General features: G+C 37.7%; 1 protein-coding gene and 2 long non-coding RNA genes across 3 annotated transcripts; 2 read left to right on the forward strand and 1 right to left on the reverse strand.

Moving 5' to 3' along the window:
* The first annotated feature begins 149 nt into the window (after window positions 1–149).
* LOC132046554 (uncharacterized) lies at window positions 150–2,140 on the forward strand. The gene is made up of 3 exons (XR_009412735.1): window positions 150–1,393; window positions 1,461–1,623; window positions 1,714–2,140. It is a non-coding gene; the product is annotated as an uncharacterized LOC132046554 (long non-coding RNA).
* Window positions 2,141–5,288: 3,148 nt separating this feature from the next.
* LOC132046537 (uncharacterized) lies at window positions 5,289–5,511 on the forward strand. Its single transcript, XR_009412732.1, has 2 exons — window positions 5,289–5,414; window positions 5,476–5,511. It is a non-coding gene; the product is annotated as an uncharacterized LOC132046537 (long non-coding RNA).
* A 3,243-nt stretch (window positions 5,512–8,754) lies between these two features.
* On the reverse strand, window positions 8,755–9,597 carry LOC132061813 (uncharacterized). Its single transcript, XM_059454463.1, has one exon. It carries the CDS (start codon window positions 9,595–9,597, stop codon window positions 8,755–8,757), a length of 843 nt encoding a protein of 280 aa, XP_059310446.1.
* Window positions 9,598–21,916: the final 12,319 nt, after the last annotated feature.

The following is a 21,916-nucleotide window of genomic DNA, read 5'->3' on the forward strand; positions in this document are numbered from 1 at the left end:
AGCCGCTGCAACTCAGAAGCGGGGAGCTGACAATAAGCACCCTTACGGAGAGGGAGGAAGTTTATTTTCTATTAGATTGGTGATGCAGTTAATTTATCACTAATTCAAAATGAATGCACTTATTCTTTTATAGTCTTTATTCATTATTCTTTTATAGTCTTTATTCATTTGTTTGTCAGTATAAATTCTTATTTTACATCTAGCTTTAAGTTCTTGCAGTTCCCTAACTATTTGGCGCATAGTTAATTAATCTATTAAGTACTGATGTTTGTGCAGAAGTTGAATCATAATATTCTTTATTCTGACTTTAACTTTCTTACATTCAATTCTTTCATCTGAAGCACACTTCCACTATGCTTATGTTATCTTGAAAAGCATGCACTCCATAAGTTCTTAATTTTGTAAACTTGAATGGAATTTTTAATACCTATGTACTCCAGTATTCTTTCTACTAGTTACTTCGTGTAGTAGGTTTCTCTTTGACTTGATATAATGATTCTTGAAGACATAGTTGGTCAGTTTGATCTGTTAATGACTAGGTGATTTTGTGTTTGTCTGATGGATTTAAATTAATGAGTCTGTTTCTATTCTTGTGTAGCTTAATCGAGCGACTTGTTTATCATGTATTTCCATATCTAATTTTAGAGTTCAAAAAAAAAAAAAAAAAAGAATTGTTTTGTTATGAAATGGAGATACATCATTCTGAGAAAGGAAAAAAATGAGAAAGTGTCGGGGAAAATGCATAGCAGCAATGTGCAACTCCTTTTAACAGAGGAAGATTGTTAATAGCCCTCCAAGATCAATTAATGTAGGAGAAAAAGATCGATTCATTGTGCTTTGAAGCCTTAATTCAAACTCTTGTTTATGTCCATGATCAACGCTTTCCCCAACAATTTTAGCTCTCTTGGCCAGGTACCATTGCTTTTAGGGAGAAACAGAAGCTATAATACTAAAAGATAAGTGTTGATTTGAGCTCCCAGCCATGGCAATTTTATCCTCGTTACTCAACCTTCTGGTGCATACTAGCAGGATGATATTAAATGTAGTTATAACGTGGTATACTAGTCTTTTGCCAAACAAAGAACTTTGTTTTTCTTCTTCAGAGATGCTCACAAGCGCTTCACATGGAGTAGTTTGTGTCACAAGGTTTCCGATGCTAATGTTCAATCATGGATAAGCATTGCCGCTGAAGCAGAGGTGGGTTCACTTATCCTGAAGGATTCACCTGGCCACGCTGTGTATGGGAAATAAGTGCGTGTATGGGACACAATTGCAGTAATTGGTTGCATCATCCAGTAATACCATTAACCATTGGGATGAGGGGCAAGACTACTTAGGAACCGAGAACTTGTGAAGACACGAGCTTGCGAACACCTAGAACAATCATTTGTTGGTATCAACGACATCGATTACAACAAGATACCAAAAATGCTACAATAAGCTGGCATACAAGGTGGGAGAAACTTTCATCAACTGGCATACAGGTAGTGTTCTAGGTCCTCAATATCCTATTTAATGACAATTTCTTTATCAGTACCTTTGTGTGTAGTTTTCAGTCTTAACTTGCCTCAGATTAAAGTAGAAAACAGTGGTGAAGAATGATGTAACTTTTTGACGAAAGTGGTAAGCAAAAAAAAGAAAAAAAAAAAGGAACCTTTTTTACAGAAACGGAGAACTTATTAATCCGTTAACTATGTAGCTGTCATTTCACAGAGCTATGATGAAATCAGAAATGACTACAAAGTTGCACATAACTAAATAGCTATCAAGGAGAGTCTCCTACTATTATTACAGAGTTCATCAAGAATAAAGAAACTTTTCATAATATGAAACGCATTCACAAAGAAGAGAATTTTCTATATAGAACACAGGATAGGTGTTAACACCATTCACCTAGGTGCAGTGGCAAGAGATTGAATACTAACTTATTCTAAGAACGAAGAAACTTTTCATGATATGCAACGCATTCACAAAGAAGAGAATTTTCTATATAGAATACAGGACAGGTGTTTACACCATTCACCTAGGTGCAGTGGCAAGAATTTGAATGCTAACTTATTCTAAGAAATTAGCCTTTAATTTAATTAAAAATTGACTAGAATATATGTTGCTTGTCGGATAGCTAATTATATTTGACGGAAAAATCAAAGACCAAACACCAAGAATCAAGAGACTCAAGTGCAAAGAGGCTCACGAGGGTTAGTGGAAGTCAAGAAATCCTTTGGTATTGGAGTTGGGGGTTTTTCTCAAGCAAAGTATCTTCATCCAAAGATCATTCCTACATAATCAAAGGTGAGTTTTACATCTAACTCATGTTATTCAAAGTATTGGGTAGTTGAAAGACTTGGATTACAGAAGAAAGTAGAATATGAGCTCAAATAGGGAAATAATGGTATTTTGAGTAGTAAGTTGAATTGAACAATGATTTTTAGTATGAGATGAGCATAATCTTGTTATGAATGATGCTAATGACGTTGAGGAAATAATACAGGAAGAATGAATATGTTGTTGTATTGTAGTCATGGTTATGGATGACTTTGAAAGTGAATTTGAGAAGTGAACAATGTTTAGCTAGAGAAATCTATTGATTGTGATATTATGGGAGTTGATCTTGCTATTTGGGAGTTGTTTTATTACATGGAGAAAGTCGTTGAAACAAAGGAAATGCTGCCCAATTTTCTCTAGCTTTAGTTGAGCATATTCAAGTGACCGATTAGCTAATGTTAATACGAACTCTCTTGAAGGTAGAAACGTGAACATTGGACGAGAACGATCAAGCGAAAGAGTAGCTAAACGAAAAGGTCTGTAAGGCTAGTCCTTTCTTTCTAAGGCATGACTCCATGGCATGAATTCTCCTATATTTCCATGACTTTCCTACACACCGGAAATTATGAGTCTATGATTATAAAGAGCTTTCATAAGATAAAGAAAAGAGATACGATGCGAGTATGATAATGATAACCATGAGTTGATCCTAAAAGTTCTAAAGTTCATGATATGCTAATTCCATAAAGTTCTTGCTATGAATACGATATGATGTTTCTGCAATCTAATGACCCTGTTTACGATCCCTTGAGGTTGCTCGTTGTGTTACACTCACCTTAAAATGTTAGTTCCTTCAAGGTGAGATATGATGAATATGATCACTCCATAATGCAATCCGGGGTTCTTGACCTTATGTCACCCCGATATTGTTATAGATTGTCCATAAGCTCTAATGCATGTCCTATGGCCAATGTTCCGAAAAATTACGAGTCTATGTTCATAGGGGGTTTCATATGAGATAAGGGTACGAGATATGCCATAGATACGATAATGGTAATGAAGAGCCTAAGTTTAGAGATTATAAAGCCTATCATACGATATTTTTATGAAGTTCATGGTACGAATATGATATGATTTTCATAGATTGTCTTTAAATTCAAATGCATGCTCTATGAAAAGTTATGATAAGCTTATGAGATGTATGTGATGATAAAAGATTTCCGTAGTGATGGCAATGATGATGATGAGATATACCGAGCCTTGTTATGGCAGGGTACGACAGACATGTATGTGATATCGTCGAGCCACTACGTGACCGAATACGGATATTGTCGAGCCACTACGTGGCCGAATATGGATGATGTTTAATGTGTATGAGCAGATACGGTACTATGATATGTATATGTATGTGCATTCCGCAATCCTTAAGAAAAGGTAAAGTAAGCATGACAAACATCTCAAAAGGTATTTGATCTTTTATTTTATGCTACCTTTCATGTTTACTTATGTTACTACTCATGCTTTACATACTCAGTACATATTTCGTACTGATGCCCTTTTCTTTGGACGCTGTGTTCATGCCTACAGGTAGACAGGGAGGTGACACAGATTCCTAGGAGTTACTTAGCAGGCTTACAGAAGCACTCCATTACTTCGGAGGTGCTATGCTGAATTGTTATTTTGTGTATATATTTGGGCACGACGGGGTCCTGTCCCGTCTTTATGTTAGTACTCCAGTAGAAGCTCGTAGATACGTATGTGTGGGTAGTATGGCCTCACGATGTCCTTATTGTATGTACATTATTTTGATAGCCGAAGGGCTTATGTATATAAAGGTGATTATGTTTCCAAACGAAAAATGATTTTTTTTCCCATGAATTGAGTATAAGACTAATGAATGAGCGCTTAATGAGTACGATGGTTAATGGTATGAGCGGTGCTCGGTGGTTAGCCCCGGGTACCCGTCATGGGCCCTAGTCGGGTTGTGACACTTTTTGTCAAAACATAATCGACGTCTTTATATCAAAAAGGGAAAACTGATTTAAAAATAGGATAGGAAAGGATTTGTAACATGTTTAAGTAACCAGACAAACCTATAAATGTATGTCAATCCAATGTAGAGGAAGGATTTAGCTTAAACAGATAACAAACTATAACTGAAAACTCTAACATTTGGTGCAACTCAAGTAGCAGGAAGTTGAATATTAAAGGGGAAGAACTCAGTTAAAGATGGGATCTGGTAAACTTGAAAACCGTAACATGTTAATAGTCAAAGAAAAGGTGACCGGAAGGCATATTTCTGAATTATTTTCAACAACAAACATGAAAGAAATGTATTAGTGGATTAACATGCTTTCACTAAAACCAAACTTAAATTTCCTATAAGAACAGGAGAAAACAGCCCCAAACCCGCACTAATACAAGCTAGAGCTTTTGCAATATTAATAATGATTTCTACGGTGACGGAAAAGTGAAACCTCAAACAACAAACCTACTAGACTCTTTAGCACAACAACAAAATAGAGAATAAGATACTTAAATAGTCATTTTTTGTTTTACAAACAAAAGAGTTAAAGGCTGGAAAACAAGTTGATTACTTAAAATGACTAACTACGATGACATAAATGGAGTCTAAATAAGAAAGGAAATGCTGAAAATAAACATCTAAGCTTACACCCTTATTCTTTCTTCATAACTTAAGCAGATAATGAAACCAGCAGGGAAACAAGCACAACATCATCTAAATTTAATCCTTATGAAACTAAAATAGGATCATAAACTTCCATACAAGCTCATTTTCTAACATATGAAGAAAGAGTAAACTAATCACTTAATTCAAACATCATTTAAACTAAACACTTACACTAACGACAGAACTAGAAAATGATAAAATAAACCAAGACCAAGAAGAACATAATTAAACTAAAGATTTAGTCTACTTGTATTCCCAAACTAGCATACAATCATAATGGGCAGCAATAAGATTAGGAGAAGCTAAATGCTGAAATAAGGAGAGAATTACTGACCTTTTTCGGGTGCAGCGAACTAGGGCTTTTAGGTCTCAGATCTTTGAATAAAATCGAAATGGGCAGAGATTGAAAGGCAATAAAATGCTTAAGTTTTCTTTGAGAAGTGGTAGAAAAACAACAGTAGCTTAGACGTGAGAATTTTCCATTGTTCAAAACTTGATCTCGGCTATAAAAGTTAGAGATGTATTTATAGGAGAAAGTTAGGGTTTGTGTAGTGGTATCTTAGGCGGGATCTTGAAAAGAATAGCCATTTGAATTAGGCTTGGGAACGGATCCTTTGCTTCAGCAAATCAGATTTTTAAAAGTATTCTTGGCTTCTTGTGTCGACTCAATTAAAGAGGAGAGATGAGGGGATGTTATAGATGACAGTTCTTACTCGGAAATGGAAGGACAATGCTCTGCCATGGCTGGTGAATATTGGAGCTTTGCTTGAAAGACGAAAAAGATGAGAAAAGGAATGGTGCGGCTGATTTGAGTAGAGATTAGGTTTGCAAATGTTTAGGGATACTTGGGATGGATGGGCTGAACTTTTTGGGCCATGCTGAAATGGACGGATTTGGGCTTTATTTTGGGTCATTAGTGGCTAAATCAAGGATCAGATTTTTATATAAATTGGGCTAGTATGAGGTCTTTTATCTTGGATTTAAGATACTTTCTTCCTTATATTCATTTGGGCTCCTAAATTAAGACGAAAGACCCTCTTTAGTTAATTATACATTAAAGCGTGCTAAAGTATTACTTAACATAAAAATATATTTATTAGTACTCAAATAAAATTATACGATATCGTAATAGCCGCGTGATAATATTTTTAAAGTTTAAAAATAAGTAAATGCTATCGTCTAAATAGTAAATGCTATCGTCTAAATATATAAAATAAATGAGATGTGTAAGATGTTAAAAGCGATCAAGGCGATTATGATATTAAGTGAAGGCCGTACAATGAAAGTCATAACAAGAACAACAACAACAACAAGAACAACAAGAACAACAAAACAACAACAACAACAACAACAACAACAACAACAACAACAACAACAACAACAACAATAATAAAAATACAAAGAATAGTAATGGCAATAATGATACTGATAATAGCTAATGACTATAGTGGGATAATGAAAAACGACGATTTTAATAGAAAGCTAATGACTCTAATAAAATGTAAATATTGTTCTTAAGGTGTCAAAATATTAGAAGCACAAATAAATATTTTGGAAGAAAGGCGGGACAAAATTGGGTGTCAACAACTTGTTCCTCTTTGGCCGATAATGATGAAAGAATTTTCGGACAAAGACGTTGACTTAGTAGCCCATTTTGTCCTGACTGAAAGAATTTGGGCCACTATAAGGATAAAGAGAATTTGAGAAAATTGTGGCCGAACTCCGGTCTCCGAGTTGCCTACATATCTTGGGTTGCACGAGAATCCGGCCGTGTGTAGTTCTAGGAAGCTGCGACACTTGCGAATAAGCAATCATGACTGGTGCAAATCTTATTAAAAATATTGCCCCAGTGTCGAATTATGATGACACTGGGTATTATGATTGAGGAAATATATCGAACTTGAGAATTTTGGAATATGAATACGTGTGAACTCGATGATCGGGTTATGGATGTAAGCGGAATATTTGGGGGTAGAGACGAGCGTTCGAGGTAGACCCTTGACCTTTGTCCGGAAGTTTGATTACCCCTCCCAGCAAATTGCCCCAGTTCACTACAGAAGAAATAGTTCCACGTTGCGCTAAAGCTTATGTGAAACTTAAACTAGATAAAATAGTTAGTAAATAAATATCGAAAATAAAGCGATGTAAAATAGCCTTAGCTAAGGCTAATGCAAATAAGGTTTTAGGCCGATGATCCATCGGAATGATGCCTTTGGCGATGATTAATGATAATGAGGTCTTAAACCAGATATGAAGATGAGGCCATTTAAGCTAAATGATTTATGAAAATGAGGCTTTCCAAGCCGGCATAATAAGGTTTTCTTTAAAACCCAATGATTTATGAAAATGAGTTTTTTCAAACCAACATGATTCATGGTGTAAAGCATTTATGTAGTGCATTTTAAAGCATTTGTGCGGTGCATGTGTGTTTGAAAGCATTTATGCGAAGCGGTTAAAAACATTTGTGCAGTGCGTGTGTAGTGTTTCTTAAACCAGGCATGCAAAGAATTTGAAAGCAGTTATGCTATGCATGTGCAGTGCATTTGAAAACAGTAGTGCAATACATGTGCAGTGCATTTGAAAGCATTTATGCAGAGCATTTGAAAGCATTTATGCAGAGCATTTGAAAGCAGTGGTGCAATGCATGTGCAGCGCATTTGAAAGCATTCATGCAGAGCATTTGAAAGCAGTGGTGCAATGCATGTGCAGTGCATTTGAAAGCATTTACGTAGAGCATTTAAAAGCAAAAGAGTGCAATGCGTGTGCCGTGCATTTGAAAGCATTTACTTAGAGCATTTGAAAGCAGTAGTGCAATGCATGTGCAGTGCATTTGAAAGCAGTAGTGCAATGCATGTGCAGTGCATTTGAAAGCATTTATGCAGAGCATTTGTGCATCGATACATTTAAAAATCTTTGTAAAACTTAAGCATTAATTTATCGTAAATTTCTAGAATTATTGACACTTGAGAGGCATAATTTCTCCTAAATGTGATAAGAAAACTCAAACCGTTCGACGCATAGTCCTTGCAAGGCTGTAAACATTACAGATTTCCAGTTTTCGCAATTTTGAAAACCTGCACTCAAAGAAAATTGTAAGTTTCGGGGGTGGTTGATTCGCGTTGACTTTGAAGATCCAGTTCTTGATGCTTCGTGCTTCCCGCTTTATCTGGACTTGTAACCTCCGCCTATTTCTAAGTCTTGGCCAATTAATAAAACTATTTGATTAAAAATCATATTATTTCAAAAGGAAATATGCATAAATTTATGGTAAATATGCATATAGTGATAAACAATTTCTGCTGAACTTTGAACCGTGACACGTTGTGAAACAAAGCGAACGTCCTTTCTCCAAAGTCTTTCCTTTGTCTGATGACTCTGTTGGCCATATACTCTTTCATGTCTCTCGATGTTATTTTGCACGGATGCCCTTAAAAATTGTCCCAGCTTCTGGCATAGGAGGATATTGGACTTTTAACATGACGAGACCGAGCCTTATATAGGCTGCCTACGTATCCCATCAAGGGAGTCAGGTCAAGCGTAGTTCAAAACATACAAGGCAAAATAAAATTGAGGTTTTTTAATAATGTGACCGAAGCCTATGTAGGCCGCCTACGTATCCCACCACGGGAATCAGGTTAGGCATAGTTCATATTACAAGTAAATGAAAATTTTATAAATATCTATCTTAAAGAGACCAAACCCGATATAGGTTTCTTACGTATCCCACCGAGGGAACGTAATTTTCATTACATAGAAAGACATTACAAGATATTACATATAAAATAAATGAAAAGCTCCTAAAGGTAGTATCTCTTGACGGCATCTGCATTGATAGCTTTCGGCCACACTTCGCCATCCATTTCTGCTAGAATTAGTGCTCCTCCAGTCAGTACTCGGTGAACCATGTAAGACCCTTGCCAGTTAGGTGCAAATTTTCCCTTAGCTTCATTTTGGTGTGGGAATATGCGCTTCAACACCAATTGCCCCGATTTGAATTGTCTCGGTCTTACCTTCTTGTTGAAAGCTTTGGCCATTCTGTTCTGATAAAGCTGCCCATGACAAACTGCATTCATCCTCTTTTCGTCAATGAGCATTAATTGTTCATTTTGATTTTGTATCCACTTGGCATCACTCAACTCAGCTTCTTGGATAATCCTCAGGGATGGTATCTCTACCTCTGCAGGTAACACAGCCTCGGTCCCATAGACCAAGAGATAAGGCGTTGCCCCAGTTGAAGTCCTAACAGTGGTGCGAAAACCGAAGGCCAATGGCAATTTTTCATGCCAATGTCTGTAATTATCGATCATCTTCCGCAATATTCTCTTGATGTTTTTGTTGGCTGCTTCAACTGCTCCATTCATCTGAGGTCGATAAGGGGTGGAGTTGCGGTGAGTAATCTTAAATTTTTTGAATATCTCACGCATCAAATCACTGTTAAGATTAGCTCCATCATCAGTTATAATTGACTCAGGGATTCTGAATCGACAAATGATGTTATTGCGAACAAGGTCTACCACTACCTTCTTCGTCACTGATTTGTACGAAGATGCTTCTACCCATTTTGTGAAGTAGGCGATGGCTACCAAAATGAACCTATGTCCATTTGACGCGGCCGGCTCGATAGGACCAATGACATCCATGCCCCAAGCTGCAAATGGCTAGGGAGAACTCGTCACATTTAACTCATTTGGTGGGACTCGAATCAAATCGCCATGAATCTGACATTGGTGACATTTTTGCATAAAAAAAAAATGCAGTTTGTTTCCATAGTCATCCAGAAATAGCCAGCTCATAGAATTTTCTTAGCCAGAATGAAACCATTCATATGAGGCCTGCATGTACCGCCATGCACTTCTTCAATCAACTTGATCGCTTCTTTGGCATCAACACACCTTAACAATCCTAAATCTGGAGTTCTCCTATAAAGGATTTCTCCATTTAGGAAAAAGCGGTTTGCTAATCTTCGAAGTGTTCTCTTCTGAACACTGGTTATGCCTTCTGGATAGTCTCCTGCCTTGAGATACTTCTTAATGTCATAGTACCAAGGTTCTCCATCGGTTCTTCATCTACATGGAAACTATAAACTTCGATCTTACACATTCACCTTGATAGGATCTATGTAATTCTTGTCCGGTCTTTGAATCATAGAGGACAAGGTTGCCAAAGCATCAGCGAACTCATTTTGAGCCCTTGAGACATGTTTGAATTCCACCTTGATAAATCTCCTACACAAATCTTTCACACAATGCAGGTACGGAAGTATCTTTACGTTCTTAGTGGTCCATTCGCCTTGTACTTGATGAACCAATAAGTCAGAATCACCTATAACCAATAATTCTTGTATGTTCATATCAACGGCCATTCTGAGTCCAAGAATACAAGCCTCATATTCTGCCATATTGTTGGTGCACGGAAACCGAGCTTTGGCTTTGAAATTGGATAATGCGGCTTTGACTCCAAAACTAAGATCGTTCAATGCCAACTCCTTTGGAGTTTGCAGCCCCATCAAAGAGCATTCTCCACCCTGGATATTCCTCTGAGATATCTTCTCCGACAAACAAGACCTCTTCATCCGGGAAATAAGTCTTAAGAGGCATGTATTCTTCATCTATGGGATTTTCAGCAAGATGATCCGCTATTGCCTACCCTTTGACAGCCTTTTGGGTAACATATACAATATTGAATTCACTTAGCAAAATTTACCATTTGGCTAACTTCCCAGTAGGCATAGGCTTCTGAAAAATATACTTGAGTGGATCCATCCTTGAGATGAGATAAGTAGTATATGCAGATAGGTAATGTCTCAACTTTTGTGCAACCCAAGTCAAGGCACAACAGGTGCGTTCCAACAAAGTATATCGGGCCTCATAAGGCGTGAACTTCTTGCTCAAATAGTATATTGCTTGCTCCTTCTTTCCTGTTTCATCATGTTGTCCCAACACGCATCCAAATGCATTCGCTGAATACGTACAAATATAATAACAAAGGTCTTGGAAGCCAGAGGCACCAAAACAAAGGGATTAGACAAATACTCTTTGATTCTATCAAAAGCTCGTCGGCAATCTTCCGTCCATTTGGTAGCGATCTTTCTTTAATAACTTGATTATTGGCTCACATATTACGGTCGATTGTGCTATGAACCGACTAATGTAGTTGAGACGACCAAGGAAACTCATCGCATGTCCTTTCGACTCTTTGGGCGAAGGTGCAAGTCTTGAATAGCCTTTATCTTCGAAGGATCCAATTTTATGCCTCTCACCCGCTCACAATAAAACCTAACAACATCCCGCAGGAACACCAAATGCACACCTTGGGATTTAATTTCAAATTGTATCGCCTCAACCTGTCAAAGAACTTCTTCAAATTTGTCAAGTGATCTGAACTCTTTCGTGACTTGATGATGATATCGTCCACATAGACTTCAATCTTCTTATGGATCATGTCATGAAAAATGGTGGTCATGGCTCTCATATAGGTGGCACCTGCGTTTTTGAGTCCAAAAGGCATCACTCGATAATGGTATACTCCCCAAGGTGTGATGAATGCCATTTTCTCAGCATTTTCTTCATCCATCAGAATTTGGTGGTAGCCTGCGAAGCAATCGAATGATCGGTACTCATGCTTCGCACAGTTATCAATAAGTATGTGAATATTTGAGAGGGGGAAATCATCTTTCGGGCTAGCTTTGTTGAGATCCCGATAATTCACGCATACCCTGACTTTTCCATCCTTCTTTGGTACAGGAACAATATTGGCTAGCTAAGTGGGATACCTTGTAGCTCGAATGACCTTTGCATTAAATTGCTTGGAGACTTCTTCTTTGACTTTTAAACTCAAATCCGGTTTAATATTTCTTTTCTTTTGTTTCACTGGAGGACAAGATGGATTAATAGGCAACTTATGTGAAACAATGTCCGTGCTTAGACCCGGCATATCATCATAAGACCACGCGAACACGTTTATATATTGTCTCAAAAGGTTGATCAATTCTTCCCTTTGTGACGGAGTTAAATGGATGCTAATTCTTGTTTCCCTTACTGTTTCTGAATCTCCCAAGTTTATGGTCTCTGGTTCATCCAAATTTGGTTTTGGCTTATTTTCAAAATGTTCAAAATCTTTAGTTAACTCTTCAAGTTGCATGTCCTCTTCATATTCTTCAGAATCTTGTTTGACATTTAGGATTGGTTCGCTTGTTTCATTACGTGCCACGTTCACAGTATCAGCAGATTTACTAGTTTGATTGCTGAAAAAGAAAAGAGAAATTAATTAAATGAAGACAGAATTAAAATGGAAAAGCGTAGTTTGGATTTGGCATTTAAGCTTTCAAAAGGTGGAGGCAAAACACAACAAAAGCATAAACACGATTCAGGCCTCAATTTTGAATCGCATTGTTTCATCAAATACTAATACAAATCATCTACCAAAACTCCCGAAGAACCGGGGGCGGGGTACAAGTCCAATTGTTTAAAGCATCTCCATGCTCAGCATCCCAGATAGTTGGAGTTTCAGGGCAATCATCCAGAATCACATTGCATTCAACTTCTTCCTCGGCAATGAATAGATTCTTGAGACCTTCCACGAGGTTGTCTTCAGTAGCTTCCTCTCATACTTGGGTGACAGACGCCTTGAAAAATGACTGATTCAGGAGAGGGACAGGCTTTGGCAAGGAAATATCACCTTTCCTTTTGAGACTAGCCAATGAGATTTCTTCAAGAGTAGGCTCGTATCCAAGACCAAAAGTATCCTTCTGACCGGGTAATTGAATTGGTTCTACTATTCCATCCAAGTTCACTCTGAGATCTCGACCATGCTTAAAACCATTCTTCAACATTTACCAAGCCACCATCATAAGCACACGTGGCAATTTTACCCTTTCAGCTTGAGTAGTGCACATAATTTCCTTAATATGAAAAACAGATCCATCTAGCCTTTCTACACTTTCGAGAACGGGAATTGAATTTTTGGGATAAATCAAATTATTGCCTTCTCCATGGATTACAATTTCCTGATGATTCCAGACAAATTTCAAATTTTGGTGTAGGGTGGAAGGGACTGGTCCAGCCATGTGGATCCATGGCCTTCCTATCAACAAGTTGTAACTAGCAGATATATCCATCACTTGGAATTCCACCATAAACTCCACGGGTCCAATTTCCAGTGCCAAATCCATTTCCCCTACGACACCCCTTTGAGCTCCATCAAAACCTTTAACTCTCACGTGACTGTCATGAACTTTCCCGATATCGATTCCTAAAGCTCGGAGAGTAGTGAAAGGGCATATGTTAACAGCTGAACCCCCATCAATCAACACCTTAGAAATGAATTTATCCCTGTATTTGACTATAATGTTCAATGCCTTGTTGTGCCCCAAACCTTCAGGCGGCAACTCATCGTCATGAAAAGAGACTTTGTGGGCTTCTAGGACTTCTCCAACCATGGCCGGAACATAAGCTACATTTAGTACCTTCACTAAAGCGCTCCTGTGAGTTTCAGAATTCATCAACAATGATAATAAAGAAATTTGGGCTGGTGTTTTCTTTAGTTGTTCTACAATGGAATATTCCTTAGTTGGCATTTTTCTCCAGAATTCTTCTACTTCAGCCTCGGTCACAGCCTTCTTTTGGTTATTTTCCTTACTCGGTGTTCCTCGTGCTACCTCTTTGGGGGCATAACACCGCCCAGATCTTGTTATTCCAGCAACAACAGTTTCTACAACTAATTTTGCCTTTCCTTTATTCCTTTCATCAGACGAGTAATTCCAAGGAACTGCTTGGTATTGAAAGAAGGTGCCTGTCACACCCCAACTTTTGATAGGGCATGATGGGCACCCGCCCCTTACTTAGGGCTGAGCGAACCCGCTGATTCTCGTGATACTCATAATCATACTGGACTCTTAAATCATGAAATGAGTGCACAATGTAAACTTTTCAAAAAAACATGTTTTTTCGTCTTTCTCAAATCAAGTAAAATCTGTAATCATATGAAATTTGTAACATAATGCATAATGATACCTTGGCTTACGAGCCACTTACAAGACCGACATGTTATATACGTGACTCATGTCAAAGTCTCTAACATAAAACAAGATAACATAACATAGATACTCGACTCGCTGACTCCTCAGGAAATGGAGCTCGCCAATCCAAATGGAACATCTTCTACTAATATCCTCTACTACTCATCCGTATACACCGCGTGGCATACGAAACGCACGTCACACAGAAGGGGACGTCGGTACGAATAATGTACTGAGTATGTAAGGCATGAATAACAACATAATATAGATATGAAAGGTAACATGGAATAAGAGAGATAACCTGTACATCTGGATGCCTCATAAGGCGAATGTCATGCATGCTCTGCTTTTAAAAAAAACATCTTTATACATATATACATAGTACTATGCCCGCCATTAAGGCTCAGTGTCATATATATATAGTATCATGCCCGGCCATTAAGGCTCGGTGTTATCATATATTAGCTCGTGTCCGGTGCCTCCCGCGTCCGGCAATATCATAACATGCCCACTGCAGTGGTGTGCACATCTACGTGCCATGCCCGCCGACTATAGCGCGCGCGGTGTGAGAAAATACATACATATATATAAAGCATGCATGAGAGCCCAATCAAAAGCCACAACTATATCGGAGTGACGTAAGGTCGGTAACCTCCGATTATATTATGGAATAATCATCATCGCTCTATCTCACCTTGAAGGAACAATCATTATAAGGCGAGATCAACAACAATGAATAAAAATCAAGAAAATTATGAAAATAACTCAACATTCTCATATTCACATTGAAATCATAAGCTTGGGACTTTTAAACATGAAATCATCATCGGCGTCGTGATCATCATAGAAATATTCTCCTCTTTAACATCGTCATTCATATTGTAAAAAATGTCCGTTGTTGTTGTCATAAAAGCTTATAAAATCATAAATCTCTAACTCGGAAAATAGGGACATTTTGGAAAATATTTATAGATTATCAAGAAAGAAGTCAGGCCTTTGAATCATAAACTCTATGAATCATGAATTTCTAATTTTTGGGAATAAAAATATTTTTGGAAAACATTTATGGATTCACATAAAGGGATCAAGAGACCATTATTGAGCTGAACTGAAAACAACGGACTGCGCAGAGTTCCGCTTTCCTTCCGCGATGCGGAAGGAAAGCGCAAGGTTCTGAGGGCTTCCGCTTTCCGCGCGCAATGTCCTGAAGCTTTCTGCGCAGAACTCTGTTTTTCCTTCCGCAGCAACGTTCTGAGGCTGGTTTTGAATGAGAAATCAAGGATCTGATTCTTGGCCTTTCGGGGTGACATAGGGTCGTTAACCCCCGAATAGTTTATGGAATTCATATCGAGTCCAAAGGATTAATCGATGACGATGAGTGAAATAATGTCTTAAAACCAATCAAACGACAAAACCTTAAGATTTAAAATACAAAGCATAAGAATGAAATGGAATTCGTTATGGAACGCTCGTGTTTATGTACTAATTGGATTCATAAGAAAGGATTCATGCCTTTGGAAGAAAGGGACTAGCCTTAACATACCTGTTCAACCTCCAGTTATCCACACTTATTCATCCGAATTCGTGAGTCTACATTTAAGAGAATTCACACTAACGTTAGCCTCTTTATCACACACTTGTACCAAGTTTCAAGCTATACTATTTTATATTCTGTCGAGCATTTTCCCTGTTTATATGCCTAGCCCGAATTCTCAATTCAACAACCAACAATAACAATAACGATACCAACAACAAAAACATCATTTCCCATATCAACGTATTCCATAGAAATGTTCCACATGGTGTTCGTCCCATATTTCCATCACATAGCCATTTTGTAATGATTTTACAGCCCCTTCTCCTTAAATAAATCGATATTAACACAAATAGAAAGAGATTCATACCTTTCCCTTGATAATAATGCCATATCTTCACTCCTTCCCTTTGATTAAGCCACAACGCCTCAATACACAATTTTGTAGTCGTAACTATACGAATTTTCCGGACCGAGATTTGGGAATTATAACCCTTTAGGCTAAAAAGTGGGTGGTGGAAGGTTGGGGAATTTTCTGGAATATTTGGGATGTTTTTGGCTGAAAATGAGGGGTTAAACCCCTTTATATAGTTTTGAAATACCTTAAAACTCCTAACACACATGGAGATATGCCATTCCAAAGATCTCTGTTTCAAATTTTTTCGACAAACTTAATTTCGACTTTCCATAGATTATTATATGAACTTGATCGTAAACTTTCGTTCATCCGCGGAAATTATTTCGAGACCTAAAACTTTTATACACCGATCCCTTTATTTGCATACTTGATATGTCCAAAACTCCATACTAAAATCGTATAACTTATTCAACATCCCAAACCGAGCGAAACTTATTTTATTTCTTTCCGATTCGTTTAACCTTCAACCTTCGCGGCACTTACTCATCTCTTGTTGAACATAACATAAACACTTATAACTTCAAACATAATCCTGTCCTTTGAGCACATGAGACTAACCTAATGTGCATCTCAACGCACGAGAATACGGATGTACGGGCGCGCGGGCGACGAAGGTCTTGAGCACTAAGGGACCTCGTGATCCTCGAGGCCTTGGATCCATGAGCACTTCCACTTCAATTGGTAGCCCTCATTTGGAACTCTACGGTCGTGATTACACCCGGAGCAATAAAGGCTAATGATTCAACCTTTTTGTCTTTTTCGACCGTAATGGTACAATAGTCCCTTCCAAATGAATTATCTCTGCGTTTTCATGTTCAATGTGATCATGTTCACATGACTCATGTTCATTTGCATCACCTTTGTGGGCTTGACGAGGTCTCGGGGTCTCACTGAACAGGGTTGTTTTTATATTTGGGGAGCTCCTTTGGGCCGGTGTGACTATTCTTTGATCAATGCCTCAATTTTCTCTTTGAGAATAAGGCAATTTTCCTATCGTGTCCGTGTTAACTCCCGAGTGATACACACAATGCTTAGTCCCATTATACCATCCTTTCCTTTGTTCCTTTCATCGAAGCGGTTTCCAAGGAACTCTTCTTGAAAGAAAGTGCCTCGGCAACTGGATGTGATCTTAGGCCTTGGGTGAGCCTCTCAACCTTTCATATAATTGGGCTAAGGGTTCGGCTAATGGTGTATAAGTTTTGGTCAATGGTGTTTTCTTTCAAAGTTTGGGTAGAGGTCTGTTGTTTATATTTGTGGATGATTTTGTGGTTGGTATCTCTCTTTTTGATCAACACCTCAAGGCTTTGAGTAGGTTTTCAGTATCATGTCCACCGGTATTATGATGGGCTTTCCGATAGGCGGCTGCTCGAGGTAGACAATATGTTGGTCGGGTTTATATAATTAGGTGGTAAACGATAAGATTTAGTTGATTTTCTTTCAAAGCGGAGTGGAGGTTAATAATTTTTTGGTTGGTAGGGGTTGGGCGAGGGACTTGGGCGTAATGGGCCGTAATATAAATGTTGGTGGGCGTGATAAAGGGTAGGGAGTTGGTAGGTTAACATCCGGTTTGGTCTATGTTCGGTGGATGGTCATGACATACGGGACACTCCGTCTTTCTTCTTCTTGACTTCTCCCCCAAATGAATCTGATTGAATTGCCTTATTTGTTGCTTGCAAGGCTGCCAAATTTGTGATTCTTCCCGTCTTGATACCTTCTTCTATGAAATCTCCCATCCTAATAACTTCAGAAAACTTTTGCCCGATGACACTTATCAACCTTTCATAGTATGTTGCATCTTTTAGAGATTGTACAAAGAGCGTCGTCATCTCACTTTTCGCCATCGGGGCTGGACCTTTGCGGCTTCTGCTCTCCACCGCATAGCATACTCTCTGAAAGTTTCTGTTGACTTCCTTTCTAACTTCATCAAATAGAATCTGTCTGGGACAGTCTCAGTGTTAAACCTGAACCTATCCATGAATTCTTGCGCCATCTCTCCCCAACTACGCCATTTCTGCGGATCTTGGCATGTGTACCAATCAAGTGCTTCTCCTGTCAAGCTCCTTATAAATAGCTTCATCCTAATGGCTTGATTTTTCCCTATTCCAACAAGTTTATCACAAAGACGACCTCAAATAAGCCCGAGGGTTTCCTTTTCCATCAAACATATCGAATTTTGGCACCTTATATTCGGCAGGCAACTCAATATCGGGATGAATACAAAGATCTTTGTATTCAAGTCCTTCACATCCTTTATGGGTTTGGATGCTTTTAAACGCTTCTTTCAGACTACGAATCTCCTTGGCAACATTCTCGTCCGTTTTCGCCCTCGCTTCCCTTTCTATCTCCTCCTAAGGATCGGTCTCTGGATGTGGCATGGTTTGTAATAGGGTAGTGAAAGGTTGAGCTTCCGCTACATATACTGGTGGCACATACTGCATGTTATGGTTAGCGGTGTGTGCCAACGGTATGTGTTGGGTTGCTTGGTAGCTTTGGGTAGGTAGAGTGGTCTGGTTGAGTGGGATAGTTTGGATAACTGAAGGCTGAGGAATATATGGAGTGGTGAAGGGTAACATATTGGCTTGTTGAAAGTTAACTTGTTGTGGGTTGGCTTGTTGCGGGTTATTTTGTTGTGGGATGGCTTGTTGTGGGTTAGTTGGTTGTGGGATGGGGGGCGAATTAGTAGCGCTTGGATTGATTGTGTGAAGTGGAGGGTTTGAGGAAAAGAGTTGAGAGGTAGGCGAGTCAACAGGCGAAAAGGATGGTGGGATTATCGCACTTGTTCTCTGTTCATGAGGAGGAGTGTTTAGGGTAATGGACAGGTTGGTGAGATTTTGAAGTCGCTCAATTTCACTTTGCATGTTGGCCATTTGTTGCATCAATTGGGCGATGAGTTCATCAGCATTCCTTCTCTCTGAAGCCTCAGGTTCGTCTCTCGGAACGGTGATAAGTCCTAAGCCAGTCTGTTCAAATTCACCTGAATCATTCATGTTGTTGGATGCTCGTGCTTTTGATCTTGTGAAGTATGGGTGATCCGCCGATTCGCGCAAATAACACAAATCAACCTTTGGGGAAATAATCAAAATAAAAGAAAACCTTCAAAAATGAAGAAAACTACGTTAGTATAGTGTGAATGATTGCTACTTTAATAAAATAATGTTAACATTTGACAAATAATGTTGAAAGAAACATATATTACATAGCAAACAAATCACATAGTAAAAGAGAAATCTAGCAATCATAGTGCCACCTATTATGCATGGGACCTCTTTTGTGTCAGAGGTAGGCCTATCGCCAAATATTCGAGATTATGATAGAGTGTTCCAAGCCATTAAATTGAGATACTTGAGTTTGGAAATAGAAGGCCAAGTTTCATTGAAATAACAAAAGTGAGTACATTGATGAGACAATAAACTGAAATACATAAAAGATGACATAATGTAAAAACAATTCTAAGACTTGGCCTAGATCTTTTGCACTTGATCACGCTGGCGGCGGAAATGAAGATGATGCCCCGTCATTGCTAGGCCCTGCTCTCGGATTCCCCAAATACTGCATTATATTTTCCATTTGAGCCCACATCTCGGGAGTGACAACCATGGTCCAAATCTTCGACCATATCAGCTTGCTTGGAACACCACTAACCATCTTAATCTCAAGGATCTAGGGGACGAAATCCATCCTACAAAAAAGAGAAAAAAAATGATTTCCAAACTCGGCATGCTCATGATTAGGCTTGGATCCTTCTATCATTATCACGTTACACATAATATGCTTGTTGGCCGTTAGGTTATGAAACCCGTCAATAATTTAGTGGGCTTCCTAATTGTGGAGTCGATACCAAGGACCGACCCACCTAAGGTTTATGCATGCATGACTTAAATGGAATTGGTGGCATAGCTCTATCCTAAGTTTTCTAAGATTTGGCTTACTAGACACAAGGTTCCCGAGCGGACTACTCGAGTGAGAAGGCTATGCGGTCACTGGAAATTCGGACACCCCGCGCATATGCCAACTCTCCTAGTATTTGGGATTTCAAAAGAAATTTGCGTGTGCGCAAAAACACACCTCGCAAGCACGTGTGATAGTGTGAATTTTTCGTAATTGGAGAAAATATGAGCGGAATGACAATTTTAAAGAAAGCAATAACACATAATTATAAGAATTCACATAAAAGAAATAGTTAAAGTAAATAACAAAAATTATCACACAAAAAAATAGTTAAAGTAAATAACAAAATTATCACATAAAAGAAATAGTTAAAGCAAATAAAGAAATAAATTGAAAAAAAAATCACTTTTTTTTCTTCCATAAAACACATAAGAAGAACAACTAAAGCACAATAACTTAATTAACCTATGTTTGTTATGGTTAAGAACCTAAATAGTCCCCAGCAGAGTCGCCAAGCTGTTATACCCCATTTAAATCGGGTCAAAGCGGAGTACAACGTATTGGTGATTCCTATATTGTTTAACTTAAGGAGTCGCCACTTAATTATTTGAACGGTGAATTAGGACACCTAGTTATTAACTAGATAAATGTTTAAAATAGGCTCCGTTTTTTAAAGGTCTATTTAACTTAATGATTCTAGGTAAGGGTTCTAAATATCCTAATAGGCAGGTCTTAGGCATCCATTAATCCGTTAATTACGGTTAACCGGCCAAACTTAGGTTAAAAAAAAAAATAGTCTCAAAATATAAGTATAGCATTTTAGATACTTTATAACCATTTGAGAAAAATAACTTGTAACTAGCAATCTTATAGTATTAAAACATAAATAATAGTAGTCAACTTTATAGTTTTAAAGCCAAAATAAAATATAAAAGAAATCTTTACAAATCCCTGGCACTTTCACATATTGAATGATTCGAAACAAGTAGCAGTCAATTCAAAACATGAGCAAGGTTTATAAAACAGTATTCTTTTTATCTCAAAATATGCCAAAACTGAAAACAGAATTTTTAATCTAGCTGTTCCAAAGCCACGGTTTTAGCGAGAAAATAAAATAAGATTTGCAAAATAATAATAAAAATACCAGTCCAAACAAAGGCACTAATATATTTCAGTTGATATAATACCGCCTTCAAAGAATTGTTTTTAGATTCATCTTCAGTTCTTATATAAATATTACCACTCTTTAAGTGATGAAAATATTACTTTATTAATAATAAATTATTGGGATAGTCTAAATGATAGAATAAAACCTACACTAACTAAGTTTATCCTAAAATCCCAAAACAGGGATACACCAAACATAAACAAACCAAAGAATTGTATTTAACAAATAAATTAAAAAAATAATAATAATAAAAAATGAAAATGGAATGACTGGTAATAGAAAGATAGCCAAAAGAAGTCCCGAGCAATTTTGCTCGTTCCTCTTGATAGATTTGATGCATTTAAAAGAAAATCTACGGAATGGACTCCATGCTCGATAATAGGAGAGTCTTGGGTTAAGACTCCAAGTTTGCAAGAGTCCCGAATTAAGACTCCATTTGCTCCCAAAGTGTACATGCAAAAAGAAGGGAAAATAAGAAATTAATGAGACAATTCAAATATTTAAGAGTGTAAAGAAGAAAATTCCCAAAATTGGATATATCAGTTCTACAAATGTCATCGAGAACATCTTCTCCTATAATGAGAACTACTGTAAAATGAAAAGAAGGGATAAACATCTAACAGCAAAGCTAAAGATATTTTGGCTTACTGTAACAACCCGATATTTTTCTAAGTGTCCTTGAATTACTTCCTTATTCATAGCTTATTTAATTTTAGCGATCTTGTATAAAGGCGGTTAACTATGGAGTATATTCATATAATATGAGTGTATATGTATTTAATTAAATATTATATATATATATATATATAATATATGAGATGTTGAATTAGTTAAGAAAATAGGTGGGCCAGCCCACTACTTCAGCTTACTGGTCACGTTCCTAGGTAAAGGGGGAGGCACAGAAAAATTATTATATTATTTCTAGCATGGAAAAA

Source organism: Lycium ferocissimum, chromosome 1 (genome assembly GCF_029784015.1).
Source record: "Lycium ferocissimum isolate CSIRO_LF1 chromosome 1, AGI_CSIRO_Lferr_CH_V1, whole genome shotgun sequence".
NCBI classification, from domain to species: domain Eukaryota; kingdom Viridiplantae; phylum Streptophyta; class Magnoliopsida; order Solanales; family Solanaceae; genus Lycium; species Lycium ferocissimum.

Excerpts from the sequence above, each read along its gene's own strand:
- LOC132061813 (XM_059454463.1), bottom strand. The coding sequence starts at position 9,597 with ATGGATGTCATTGGTCCTATCGAGCCGGCCGCGTCAAATGGACATAGG.